General features: G+C 46.8%; 1 protein-coding gene across 5 annotated transcripts in view; it reads right to left on the bottom strand.

The window, feature by feature from the left end:
• Positions 1-4,486: 4,486 nt before the first annotated feature.
• LOC135388544 (transmembrane protein 135-like) overlaps positions 4,487-12,339 on the bottom strand; it is a 297,964-nt gene continuing 290,111 nt past the window's right edge. For all 5 annotated transcript variants that reach the window (XM_064618147.1, XM_064618145.1, XM_064618148.1 and 2 more), the window contains one exon: positions 4,487-4,685. In XM_064618147.1, coding sequence (XP_064474217.1) covers positions 4,544-4,685 — 142 coding nt within the window. In that variant the 3' untranslated portion in view covers positions 4,487-4,543. The remainder of the gene's footprint in view (positions 4,686-12,339) is intronic.

Below are 12,339 nucleotides of genomic sequence, written 5' to 3'. Positions count from 1 at the left end.
TAGGGAGACCACAAGCTCAGTTTACGGCCTCCACCTGCTTCATGATGGTCCTCCCCGGCACTTCTCTGGCGACAACCAGCATTCACGCTCTTGTACCGGTCGCGGTACGGTCGCCCACTTAGCAACGCACTCACCTAGCAACAATCAGCCGCTCAGCAACCACTCAACGCGCTCAACAACCGCTCAACAACCGCTCAACGCAATCAGCAGCCACTCAACGCAATCAACAACTACTCAAGCACCCAAACACTCAGCACTCACACCTCATCTCTGGAACCCGCCCGGAACCCAGCGCTCTTGTTCCCGCCATCCCGCTGCTGCTGCATCAACTGCCACAATCGCAAGCCGTGTGTCCAGTCGTCAATCATCCACGAGTCGTCCTGATTCTCCTCTTCATGGTATCGACGCGGACCTCGACCGCATGCATCGCTCCGCGTCTGAGGGGGGGGAGTGATGTGGCGGCCCGTGGACGACGACGACGACGACGCGCTACTGCGCCTGGCAGCCAGTTCTACCGGCACCGTCCTAGCGTGAGGCCACGTCCACCTGCCCGCTGGGACATTCCATCATCGCCAGTCAGGACTCGTGTGGAGGCAGACCATCGTCCTATACAAGTTTGAAGAGCACACAAGGCGACCAGGACAACACACGACTCACACATACTCACTCAACACTCACACAAGTCTTGTGCTGTCCTCGTCCTCCAGTGTGTTCCTCAAACTCAAGGAAATGTTACCCCTCGCTTCGTTGCTCAGCCCAGCTTCCAGGACCTGCCGTTCGGCCTATCAGTCAAAAGCGCGGCTTCCCCTCTCGTCGGGACGGATCTGAAACATCCTTGGTAACGGAAAAGTAACTCGTTACAAACGAGTAACGAGGAAGCGATCCCTTTCGCCTTTGAGTAATAGTAACGTATTTAGTTCCTTTTCCGGGGTGTAGCCTATTTGAAATCGTTAAAAGTAAAACGTCCAGAATATACGCTTCAATAAATCCACGATAAAAATAAACTATCCACCGTTAATAATAAATCGTGAAAAACCTACGCTTTAAATATCTCTAAAAAGTAAGGTGAAACCGACTCTTAGGCTTATGGCTGCACCGCCTAAAGCAAGGTGAACTGCAAGCAAGGGACTTAAACTAACCTCACAGGGCCAAAGTAGCCTAAAGTATCCCAAACTAACCGAAACTAAACAAAACTAACCTAACATAACCTGATCTAACCCGACGCGGCATGCAATCAATCCGCCTCCGCGCTAGATGATGAGGGGATCTTTAAATAGTTTATTTTTAATGATCTACTATTAAGCGGTGAGCTCTAAGCGGAGATATTAAGCTGTTTATTTTTGGAGATTTATTTTGCCCATTTCCACCGACGTCCCAAATCAACCAAAAGCTCATTTCATCCGAAAAAATGTTCGGAGGTTCTGGGCTTTCGGTTGACCTGGGCACGCGGGTGGCAGTGACCCATATCCCCCAAAAGCTCTTTTCATCCGAGCGCCCAGAACCACCGAAAGCGGGATACTTGAAAGGACACGATTCCTCTGTTTGTCAGGGAGAGGAGGAAGGCTGAGCGGTTTTTGGGTGTGCGGGAATCCAATCCTGCAACTGAGTCAGAAGTGAAGTTTGCAAAGGAAAGGTATTATTGATGTCGATCGCATACAAGAAATGATCCGATCCGAACAGAGAGATATTTTCCATGTGAGTGACAGAGCTCCAAGCACTGTGTAGGTCATCAGAGTGGAAAGCAAATATAGTAACAAAGCGCCCACTTCACAGGTCTCGAAGAAGGTTACAAAAAGGACCTCCTCCTTTACTTTTCTTTTACGCGTTCTTTTAATACAGATCAGACGTTCAGAAAACACGCTATTAACCGGCTGAAACAACCCCTGGAAAAAGCTTGCAAACAGTATGAATGCATGAAACCAACATAGCGTCTGAACTGTCGATCTCCTCTGAAGGCGCTTGAGGTTTGTTTGTTTTCCGCCGTCCCGCTAAATGTTCCAGCCACAGAACATACCACTCCCACCATGCTCTTTTTCCGTGAATCATGACGCGAACTTCCATAACCTTCCGAAGATAGTGCTTCTCCCGTCAGCCAACGTGCATACCAATAAAATTCATTTTCGGGATTCTCTCCGTTCAGATCACTTCTTGAACGCGATCTCATTTGTACACACCGAGTGTCGTGTCATTTCTATCCAACTACGATCAAGCTTCTTTAATATAGATCTCGTGTATCAGCTCTCATATTTATATTAGTCATATATGTTACATCTCTAAGGAGAATTATTAGTAAGCAGGGGAACAAAGGAAGCTGTGCAAATCAACGGACCGCATACCTCATGCTACAGAACATTTCGAGCACCGGATGAGCAGCAGTCAAGAACCCACGTGACCCTCTCTGGCGAGTTGAAGGAAGTACAGCTCGAAGCAGAGTTAACTGGAACGCCACTTCGACCGCTGAATCGGGAAGAGAATCACCCTAGCGGCGCTTAGGAGAAATAAAGGGAAATAATGTTTCCACTGTCCTACTTTTGGCGAATTCTGGTGGTCGTTTAATTACAACACTGCCTGGCGCTCGGAAATTGCTAGGTCGGCTCCGGAGCTGGATCATTTGACAGTTGCCACCCGAACATGAGTGCCAGGGATCTGGCGGTTTTAGGATCAGGATCAGGCTCGTCTCATCCCTTTTGAATCAGGGCAGAGTTCGTACACTTGGATCACGCTAGGGCCATCGCGGTCGCCTGTCTTCGGGTTCCGTCGTCTGCTAAATCACGTGAACTTCGACGTGCGGTCCAATGAGAGCACTCGCCACCGCTGCAGTGCGGATTTGACGACACCGGATATAGTTGGGCAACCCGCTGCTCGATCGTTTCGAGACCGGACGAAAAAAGTAATAGCTGGGAAATTCCGGGCGCACGGAAAGTGCCACGCGAACATGCAAGATTGCTTGACTGCTTGGGATCTGGCAAAAAAAAAAAAAAAAGAAGCAGAAAAAGAAAAGAAAAGTTGCCACCAAATGATCACCACTCGCCATGATGCTGCGAGGGTGTCCGCCTTGGCATGAGTTGTTGACTCGGCATTACTCTCACCGGTGGTTATCATCGCGATGTTTGCTTGGGTTTGAGACGATTATGTAAAGGTGTATGCTGGCCGATATCACGCGGATACGATGCTGTTATCTCATTGATACGCGCAAACCCAAGCAGCACAATGTACTGAAAGTCGAGTGCAATAGGGGTGGTCGGGTAGGTGGAAGACCTTGAACAGACTCGTGAAACTAAAGAACATTGATAAGACACATACCGGCCACCCCCATTGCACTCGACTTTCAGTACATTTTGCTGCTTGGGAAGGTGGACAGCAACTCCAAAAAATTTTCCACTAGACCCCGTGCATCCTCATTTGTTTTATCACAAATCTGAAAATGCCCCACTGAGCGAACGCGACCACTTTCGCGTGTATCAATGAGATAAAGGCATCGTATCCGTGCGATATCAGCCGGCATACACCTTCACATAATCGCCGCAAACACAAACAAACATCGCGACGATAACCGCAGCTAAGGGCAATGCCGAGTCAATAGCTCATGGCAAGGCTTACACCCCCACAGCAACACAACCATAGTGGGACAGTCGAACACTATTTGCCTTTATTTCTCGTAAGAGCCGCTAGGGTTGCTCTCTCCCCGAGTTTAGCTCCGCCAGTCGACGTGGCGTTCCAGTTAACTCTGCCTCGAGATGTACATCGGATTCCCGCATACTTGGGAACTGCCCTCTCCCTGTTAAACGGTGGGCGCGTGTCCTTTGAAGTGTCCAGCTTTCGGTGGTTCTGGGCGCTTGGATGAAAAGATCACTTGGGGGATATGGGTCACTGCCACCCGCATGCCCAGATCAACCGAAAGCCCAGAACCTCCGAATATTTTTTTGGAGGAAATGAGCTTTTGGTTGAATTGGGACGTCGGTGGAAATGGGCGTTTGGATGATATGATCTGCTACCGGTAGCAACGTGGGGGAGGTAAACATTGTTTCGACCACCGTGTGTTTCCGTTTCACGACAAAAGAGCCCCAGGTGGTCGAAATCACCCTCAGTCCTATACCTTGCGCCGAAATACAAATAGGCTGACACACCTTCCGTGTACATTTTGCTTCCAATGAGAGATAAATTGCAGTTACTTCACGCGTCATTTCTGTTGCCAAATGTAATTTCTCTCGGGATCTTGGCACACAATATAATAACTTCTCTTCAAATAATCATTTGGTGCCCTTTTAAATATACGTACAGAAAAGGCAGAGCAAGCCCTCAAGTTCTTTGTTAATCAGTCCTTAAAATGTCACGTTGCTAAATACTGCGTAAAACTTGGGATAAAATTTTGAAATTAAACAACACGCAAAGATCTGTGGTCACTACTGAATGGTCAAGGACTGGGCATGATGGCATACCATACAGCAAAGCATTCAGTACGCTAAACAGAGTCTGCACGAATGTGTATAATCGGCAACGCACCGGCTACCATTGAATTATTTCGTGGAAAGGCACATAACATTCAGTAAGGCACCCAGATTAGAACAGTCTCTTGGAACTTCCGTGATGTGTATTCTGTATCCAGCACAGGGAAGAAATCACCAAAAAGCTTGGTAGTTTGCAGACCAAATAAATCAAACACGTTTCTGTTGAGCAATGAGAACCTGGAACAGAGAGATTGGTAACTATTAGTAGTAATCAGCGTTGTACATAGCACCCTATTCCCTACTTTCTTGAGTAGCGGAGTAGCGATACCGCTACATTTTAAACTCGTAACGGAAAAAAAGTATTTCCGCTACAAATAAGAGCAGCGGCAGACTCTTCCTCCTCACCGCTACCGGTACTTTTCATAATATGGAAGACGTGGAACACAGAGAAAACAGCGGCGAAGCAGAGTTGGTTTCTTGTTATCCCTTTTAATTGCTTGTTAATCAAGCAGACTGATGTGACGATCGTCCTCAATTTCACTAACACTCATAAGTAGAGATGAGCGTGGATAAGCAAACTTGGACTCGCACCCGCACATGTGTGACCCGCACCCGCATCCGCAAGAATTTAATCTGGACGACCCCCACGCGCACCCGCAGTGCTGTCTGTATACCCGCATACCCACATTGGGACCCGCAGGGGGAAGTGAGCGGTATACATGCGCTCGGCCGCCAGCTCGAACCCCCGTTTTCTTGTTCACCCTCTGTGTGATGAAGATGACGATGCGGGCACGATACACCAGCCTTACCCCAAATCAATGGATGCGTTTCTTCTGTTCATTATTGAACGTCCCCTCGGCCACTTTACCGCTATTTCTATTTTAAAACAATGGAAATTCTGAGCGTTGGCTATGTGTCTCGGACGGCTTCAATCGTATGCCAATAAAACTACAATTCAACAGAGAGCCATATATGTCTGCATTAATAATCGAACTCGCTCGCCCGCACTTGTCTGCTGCAGTCTGGCACATGGATTTATACGGCCAACGACATAGGGCACTGCTGAGCTCGCTTCACTTAGCTGGCCATGGAATGCGGGTAATGCGGGTATACCCGCATTACCCGCGGTCGCATTGCGGGTACACCCGCATTTTACCCGCTACCCGCAGTGATCGCAACTTCCTACCCGCAAATCGTGACGATGTGCGGGTAACTGCGGGTTTCCGCGGGTATACCCGCTCCCTCGCTCAGCTAAGGCGCGCTCATAAGCTAAGGTCGGTCCTTCCTTATTGTTCGAGGAGCACTGAGGGTTTGTCTTATTTTTAAACATGTATGACGAACCGGCCCAGCTCCTCATTCTATTCAGTATACTGCATAATATGGGCTACGAAGCTAGTTTCCGTCATACAATCAGTTGCAAAACTAGTGTCAGCGTGTTGGTAGCACATTTCAAACTGTGGTTTGCAACTTTATTGTTCGGGGCATGCAGATAAAAAAGCGTGTTATTTCTTGGAACTGGAATACGAAAATATATAGAAAACGCAACGAGATACCGTCAATAACCATCGCATTCCAAAAGTACAGCCGACTTTGCTTTAAACTGTTTGTGCCGCAGGTGTGAAGCATTTGTGGCAAAATAGAATTACCTTAGCTACACAAGTTACCGAACACGATCTAGCTGCTTCTCCATATTAAATATGTCACACTCTAGGTATGTGAGCCAGATAAAATGAATAAATAATAATATTATTCGGGAGTCATCATATGCCAACATGCTTATTAATACTTTTTGCACAGTTGCTTGGTGGCAGTGCATAGGCGATTATCTTAAAAGCACTTGATTTTGTACAGCGTTTGACATGCTTAGGGGAAAGTTACATATATGTTCCATTCCGGAGGTAGTCTCATACGGGTTGACTCTTCCTGAGGAGCTCATACTCCCGGAAAACGCGTATTAAAAATAGTTTTTCGTACAGCCAAACGCTTTGTAAGAGTGGTGAGGATCTTCCAGATCACTGCAGTTATCTGGAAGATCTAGGGCAAATTCTTCTTCGTTGCCCACACTACCCACCTTCCCGAACCACACTTTCCGGGTCACTCCATCAGCTGGACTCTCGCCTATTCTCTTTGTCAAAATTGATTGGTCCATGCATGGCCAAATACAGCTGACCAAAGCTTTGCCCTCAAAGCACTTCTGACCTTGTTGATCCGCACTGTGAGGCGACTGATTATTCCATTTCCGACATCACCACCAGGGTATCGCCCCTGGCCAATCATCATCATCAATTAAAGTTGTTGTTTAGGAGAAGCCGTCGCGTGGCTGGAAGAATGGAAGCAGGGGGTAGACCTAAGCTTTGGTGGAGTATGTCAACGGCACTCATAAAGATATCTGTTCTTCTTGGAGGCGTTGGCTCTGACGAAATCATGAACAAACATTATGTCATTCGTTTGATATTTTTGCCACTGGTAGCTAGTTACTGATGAATCGATGAGTGGCAATTGCGCCACTTGACCACAGGGAAAACTGATCAATCCGTCGACAGTAAGCAGACGGCGAAAAGTTTGAGGTTCGGACTTGCGAATATCTCGAACGAAGTACTGTTACTGCTGATAAAGTGTATTGTGGTCGAAATATTCTGACGGGAAAATTATGAATTACACAGATGCACTATGTGCGTTAAATTATGTCTTCATCTCTGCCATCTCAAGGCCAAGATCAATGACAAATAATACGTATTTGCTGTAATGTTGCATGCCGGCTACGTGAAGGAACATAACTACATGACTTGACTACTTGAGACGCATTCGGCAACGACATGCCTGCGGTAAGGTGAAGCTTATAGAGAAGGTTACGGTAGCGGAAAGGTATTTACGTTACTTTTCTTTAGTAGCGGTAGCTGTATCGCGTTACTTTTTCAAATTTGTAGCGATTGCGCTACCCTTTTGTGGAGTAGCGGGAAGCGATATTCCGTTACTTCGTTTTGGTAGCTGGTACAACGCTGTACCTATCCCAACCTTCTGTGATAATGTTAACCTATCCTAATGTACCTCACCTTTGTCAATTAATTAGCGAAAGCAATGTTAACAATAAGCCCGGCTACGGAGCTACACCCTCAAATTTGTGTATTAATCATATCATGTCGTTTTCCCCTTCCTGTCTTTCTCTTGCTGATCTAAAAGTGCCCCATACCACGGCGCATAGCTTGTAAATATTGTTCGACGTCTTCATATTCTCCACTGCTTCTCCAGATAGCAATAAAAAATCACCTCTGCTTCTCGTAGCTGAAGCCATCGCCATGAATATCAACTTGAAGCAGCTAAGCTTACGCAAGCTGAAAACTCTCTAATGCAGAAGTTAAATACACAGCTACTGAGCAAGAGTGCCTGAGTGTCATATGGGAATTAGAGAAGTAGCAACCTTATATCGAAGTTAAGAAAATTTAAGTAATTAAAACCGTGCAGCGTTGCAATGTCTGTTCGGCAAGAACTCGTTAAGAGGACGTTTGGCACACTTGGTTAGAGTTCAGGGATTCACGTTTACCATCAAGCATGTAAGTGGTAAACCCAACTCCGTGTCAGTGGTGTTGTTGCGTATCACTGTTGCTGATGCAACTACAGAGTCACAGTCATCTGTGCAAGAAACCGAACACAGCGGCATAGACACAGCTCCGCGTTTTGTGCACGACGGCACTATGCCCATGATCTTCAAACTGGAGATCGTTTAAACAAGCGCAGAGAATGCGCTCTTTCTTTAACCCAGTGATTCCCAAACCTGGTCGACCCGCGGCCCATAAAAATATAGACGACCCCGTCGAGACCCCCCGGTTTCCCTCGTCGCGATTACGGACGTCTTCCGATCTCAGCGCATAAACGTTAGCCAAAACGACACACTGACATTTTATTGGAGCTACATCCAGAGCGAGTTCTCTGGGCCAAAAAGTATTGCACAACGGCAGGAGCACTAGTACTTTCGGGCGCTACTTTGGGTCGCGACCCCCCTGGGTGTTTGGGAACCACTGCGTCTAACCGATTTTTCAAAAGCTTCACACAGACGGCAACGTTACGGAACACAACAAAAAGAAGTTTGCTCCCAGAGAAGGTAACTTGTGTCAACAGCACAGTCAACAGATAACTAACAAAGACAGCGAAGAACAATGGCGACCGTTCCGTTCGTCCCGAGCTGCTTATGACGTTTCTACCTATAGAATCATGATGCTCCGACAGCAGGACATCTCGGTGTTGAGCAGACACTGTCGAAACTACAAGTTCACGTTGCGTGGCCAAAAATGGGCAGTGATGACGAAGAATATATAACCTCATGTGACTTATGTCGGCGTACAAAGATTCCTAGGCAGAAACCGCGAGGGTACATGCTTAATTTACGTCGGAGCGCGCATTTTAAGTTTGGGCAGCTGATCTTATGGGACCTTACCCCTCAACTTCAAAAGGATTTCGATTCTTACACGTTACCCTGAACGCATTCACGAAGTATATTGAAGCTTTTCCGCTTATATAAGGGACAAGTGATGCTGTTTATGATAACTGAGACAAGAGAACTGTTATCCCGGTGGGGAGCGCAGCGAACTTTATTTATCGATAATGGAGCCCAAATCGAATCATCCAAGTTGAGTTCGTTCTGTGTGCTATGGGGAGTAAAACGACCCTTCACGCCGTCTTCATATCCAGTCGATGAACGATATAATCAGACGCTTAAGAGGCCATAGCAGTCGGGGGCAACTCCGATTCACGATTTTCCCCAATTCTAGATGGCGCCACGCTCGCCGTCCTTATCACGCCGTTCGCCTCCGACTCCGAAATAATCCCCATTGTGCATGGTTGACGTCGCGAGTTTAAGGCGGCACGAACTCGCTGCGCTGTTTGTCGAGAGGTAAAGTGTCCGACTTTGACACGAAAGGTCCGCAGTTCGATTTGAGACATTCACGTCATTTTGCTTGTCTCTTATTGCTATATGAGTACTTTGTTATTGTTATTTTGTTGTTATATATTTATGCTACAATTATTGTTTTCACAAGTCACTGGCGTCTGTACTACTGATTATGGAATTTTTAGTTGCTCTTTGTATTGTTTTACTAGTGCATACTTACTGTATGCCGACGTACAAGTGTGATCGGATAGTACGGATGGAAATATGGGCAGTACACACACAGATGGTATTATAAACGAATGTTGCCAGCAGTGAGTCTGAGCACAAGGCGATTGCCAATTATGAAATCAGAAAATGGCAAAGGAAAGGTAACTTCATATGCTATCAAAGCTCGCCCGAGATGTCGGTATCTCGGAGGCTCTCAACGGGATGTACCAGCGGCTGTAAATTAGGGGGGGGGGGGGATACGTTTATTATATATATATAAAAAATAGGAGGGCTATAGTCCTAATCTTTTTGCTTTTCTATTTTTTTTTGTGTGTGTGGGTGACCTACGAGCGCTAATACCCGAAAGTATAGACAGTGCTGACACACATGGGTGTACTTCTGTCTACGCAAGTGATCCATTCTTACATGTGTTACACGAGGCGAGCTTTGTTCGTCTTCAGTGGAAACGTCACTTGAGTATTTCATAGTGACTGGAATTCGGGCAGAAGTCTGGTTTAACTCGAATTTGTCTGAGATCAGGTCGGGGGGGACAAGCGGGCGGAATCGGGTTTAACCTAGAAAAGTCACTTTCTACATATCACCAAGTAATCAGTCAGCTCAGGGCGCTTTGCTGTGTTCCCAGCGCGACACAGACGGAATAGCTAAAAACGTGCACACCAGCCCTTTAAAGTGCACCCTGCTGGAAGTTGTGTCGCTGGAACAATATCACCAAGTAATCAGTCAGCTCAGGACGCTTCGCTGTGTTCCCAGCGCGACATAGACAAAATTGCTAAAAACGTGCACACCGGCCCTTTAAAGTGCACCCTGTCGGTAGTTGGGTGTCTGGCACCATATCGCCAAGTAATCTGTCAGCTTAGGACGCTTCGCTATGTTTCCAGTGCGACATGGACGAAATTGCTAAATACGTGCACACCACCCCTTTAAACTGCACCATGCCTATATGTACAGCTGGCTATTTCAGCTGGCTGCGCCGCAAACACAACAAAGCGGCCCCTGCCGACCTTTCCTTCTAGTTTTTTCTCTATCAATAAATATACCCTTTCCACCCCACACACATAAAAAAAGTAAAAATTCATCATAATATGTTTCACTGCTGTCAGTCATATAAGAGCCTTCATACGGTTTTACAACTGCTTGAGTGTTAAACCGTATGAGGGCTCATCGGTGAGTGCACTCACCATAGACCTCATGCCTTGAGCACCGCCAATAGACTTCGCATTCCTGAAGGTCTCACGTGTGAGTGCCTTCATAATTTGCGTACGTCTCGCATGCCTCATTTGACCTCATTTCTGAATGCACTCATGAGTGCACTCACAGGAGACCTCGTGAGGGTAAGACCTCATGAGTGCACTCATGGATGGCCTCATCGCGGGCTTGCCCTCACTCACCCTCACCTCAACGGCGTGAGGTGAAGGTGAGGGGCACTCATGAGGGCCCTCATGAGTGAGTTCGCCCAGCTATGGTTTGGGGTAGCATGTTTCTGATATAGATGACACAACACATAACTTAAAATGACATAAAAGGTACATATTTGTGTTACTTAGCGTTGCTTAATCACAGGGTGAGGAGTCCTTTTTATTTGCTGTTTCAAAAGTGATTGCGCCGTTGCAATCCTAATGACTGTGTTGAGGTGTTCGTTTTGTTAGATGTGAGCGTAACTTTGACTTACGTTCATCGCACCTGCTCGCGGGAGTATGTTGACGTTGTCTCGCGACGTTTAGATACGATTTATTATTGTTATTATTAACAAACGTATCTGGAGATTATTTCGTCCAACGTAAGAATAAAACGAAGCCGCACCAACTTCAGCGTACTGGTTATCATCCGTGCGCCGCACTGCAGATCAATCAGTTCCATTCGTAAGTCATCAGGAACGTTGTCCACAGCTGCGGAAAATGGCAAGCCAAAAAGCTCCGTTCCTCCTGAACTCCAAGAACCTTTGCTCGAATTCTCTCGGGAGATCACCAAGCTTGCGACTGAACCGATCCGTTTCTGTTGGTATTGAAGTCACCAATATTACAAAGATGCCATGTAGGGTTGGCTCATAAATTTTGGTAGGAATGTACTATAGTTATATCAGTCAAGTAAAACTCAGACGCACTGACAGGTTTAGAGAGTTAGCAAAGACGACGAAAGCAACACTGAGACAGACAGGGAACGTCGAACTATCAACCCGGTCCCGGTCGTCTCTTATTTAGGAGCCATCGGCTGTTACGGGTCAATGGCAACAGTTTTCTGTCACTAACCAAAGCAAGATAAACTGCACAAGCACGGAGCCCGAATATAACGCCACGACCGTTCGCTTAGGCCGAATTTATTTTTATTTTTTTGCACTGGGGCCACGCCAGCCGCATGCAAACACAGGCGGGCCGCTACTTCGGCACCTCTGTTCTAGGAGGTATATGTTTATACCCTCAGGTACAAATATTATACCTTCAGGGAGGTACACTTAGAGATAGTATACCTTGAAGTATATTCCTTTATCGCAGGTGAAATGCGTACTGCCTGCAATATTCTAACGACTGTCAGAACATTACAATGCAGATAAAACAAACTCAAGTACAGCTCCCCGCAACCTTAACTTGAACGCCGTTTCGCGTGGCGGAGAAGGAGGAGAGACACCCTAGTGGGATTCAGCTGAACTATTAGGAGAGCGCGTTTCGGGCTGTTCCACTCGCGTGTAGGGGTGTTTGGTTGTTGCTCAAACGCCTCGAAGGCAGGCGGGCGTTGGTTTGTGAAGACGCCGTTATCGGGATGGCGATTGTTTGTGTTGCTTAT

The sequence above is a fragment of the Ornithodoros turicata genome, chromosome 3 (genome assembly GCF_037126465.1).
Source record: "Ornithodoros turicata isolate Travis chromosome 3, ASM3712646v1, whole genome shotgun sequence".
NCBI classification, from domain to species: domain Eukaryota; kingdom Metazoa; phylum Arthropoda; class Arachnida; order Ixodida; family Argasidae; genus Ornithodoros; species Ornithodoros turicata.
Note: the sequence above shows the minus strand (reverse complement) of the source record. Positions and strands in the feature narration are given on the sequence as shown.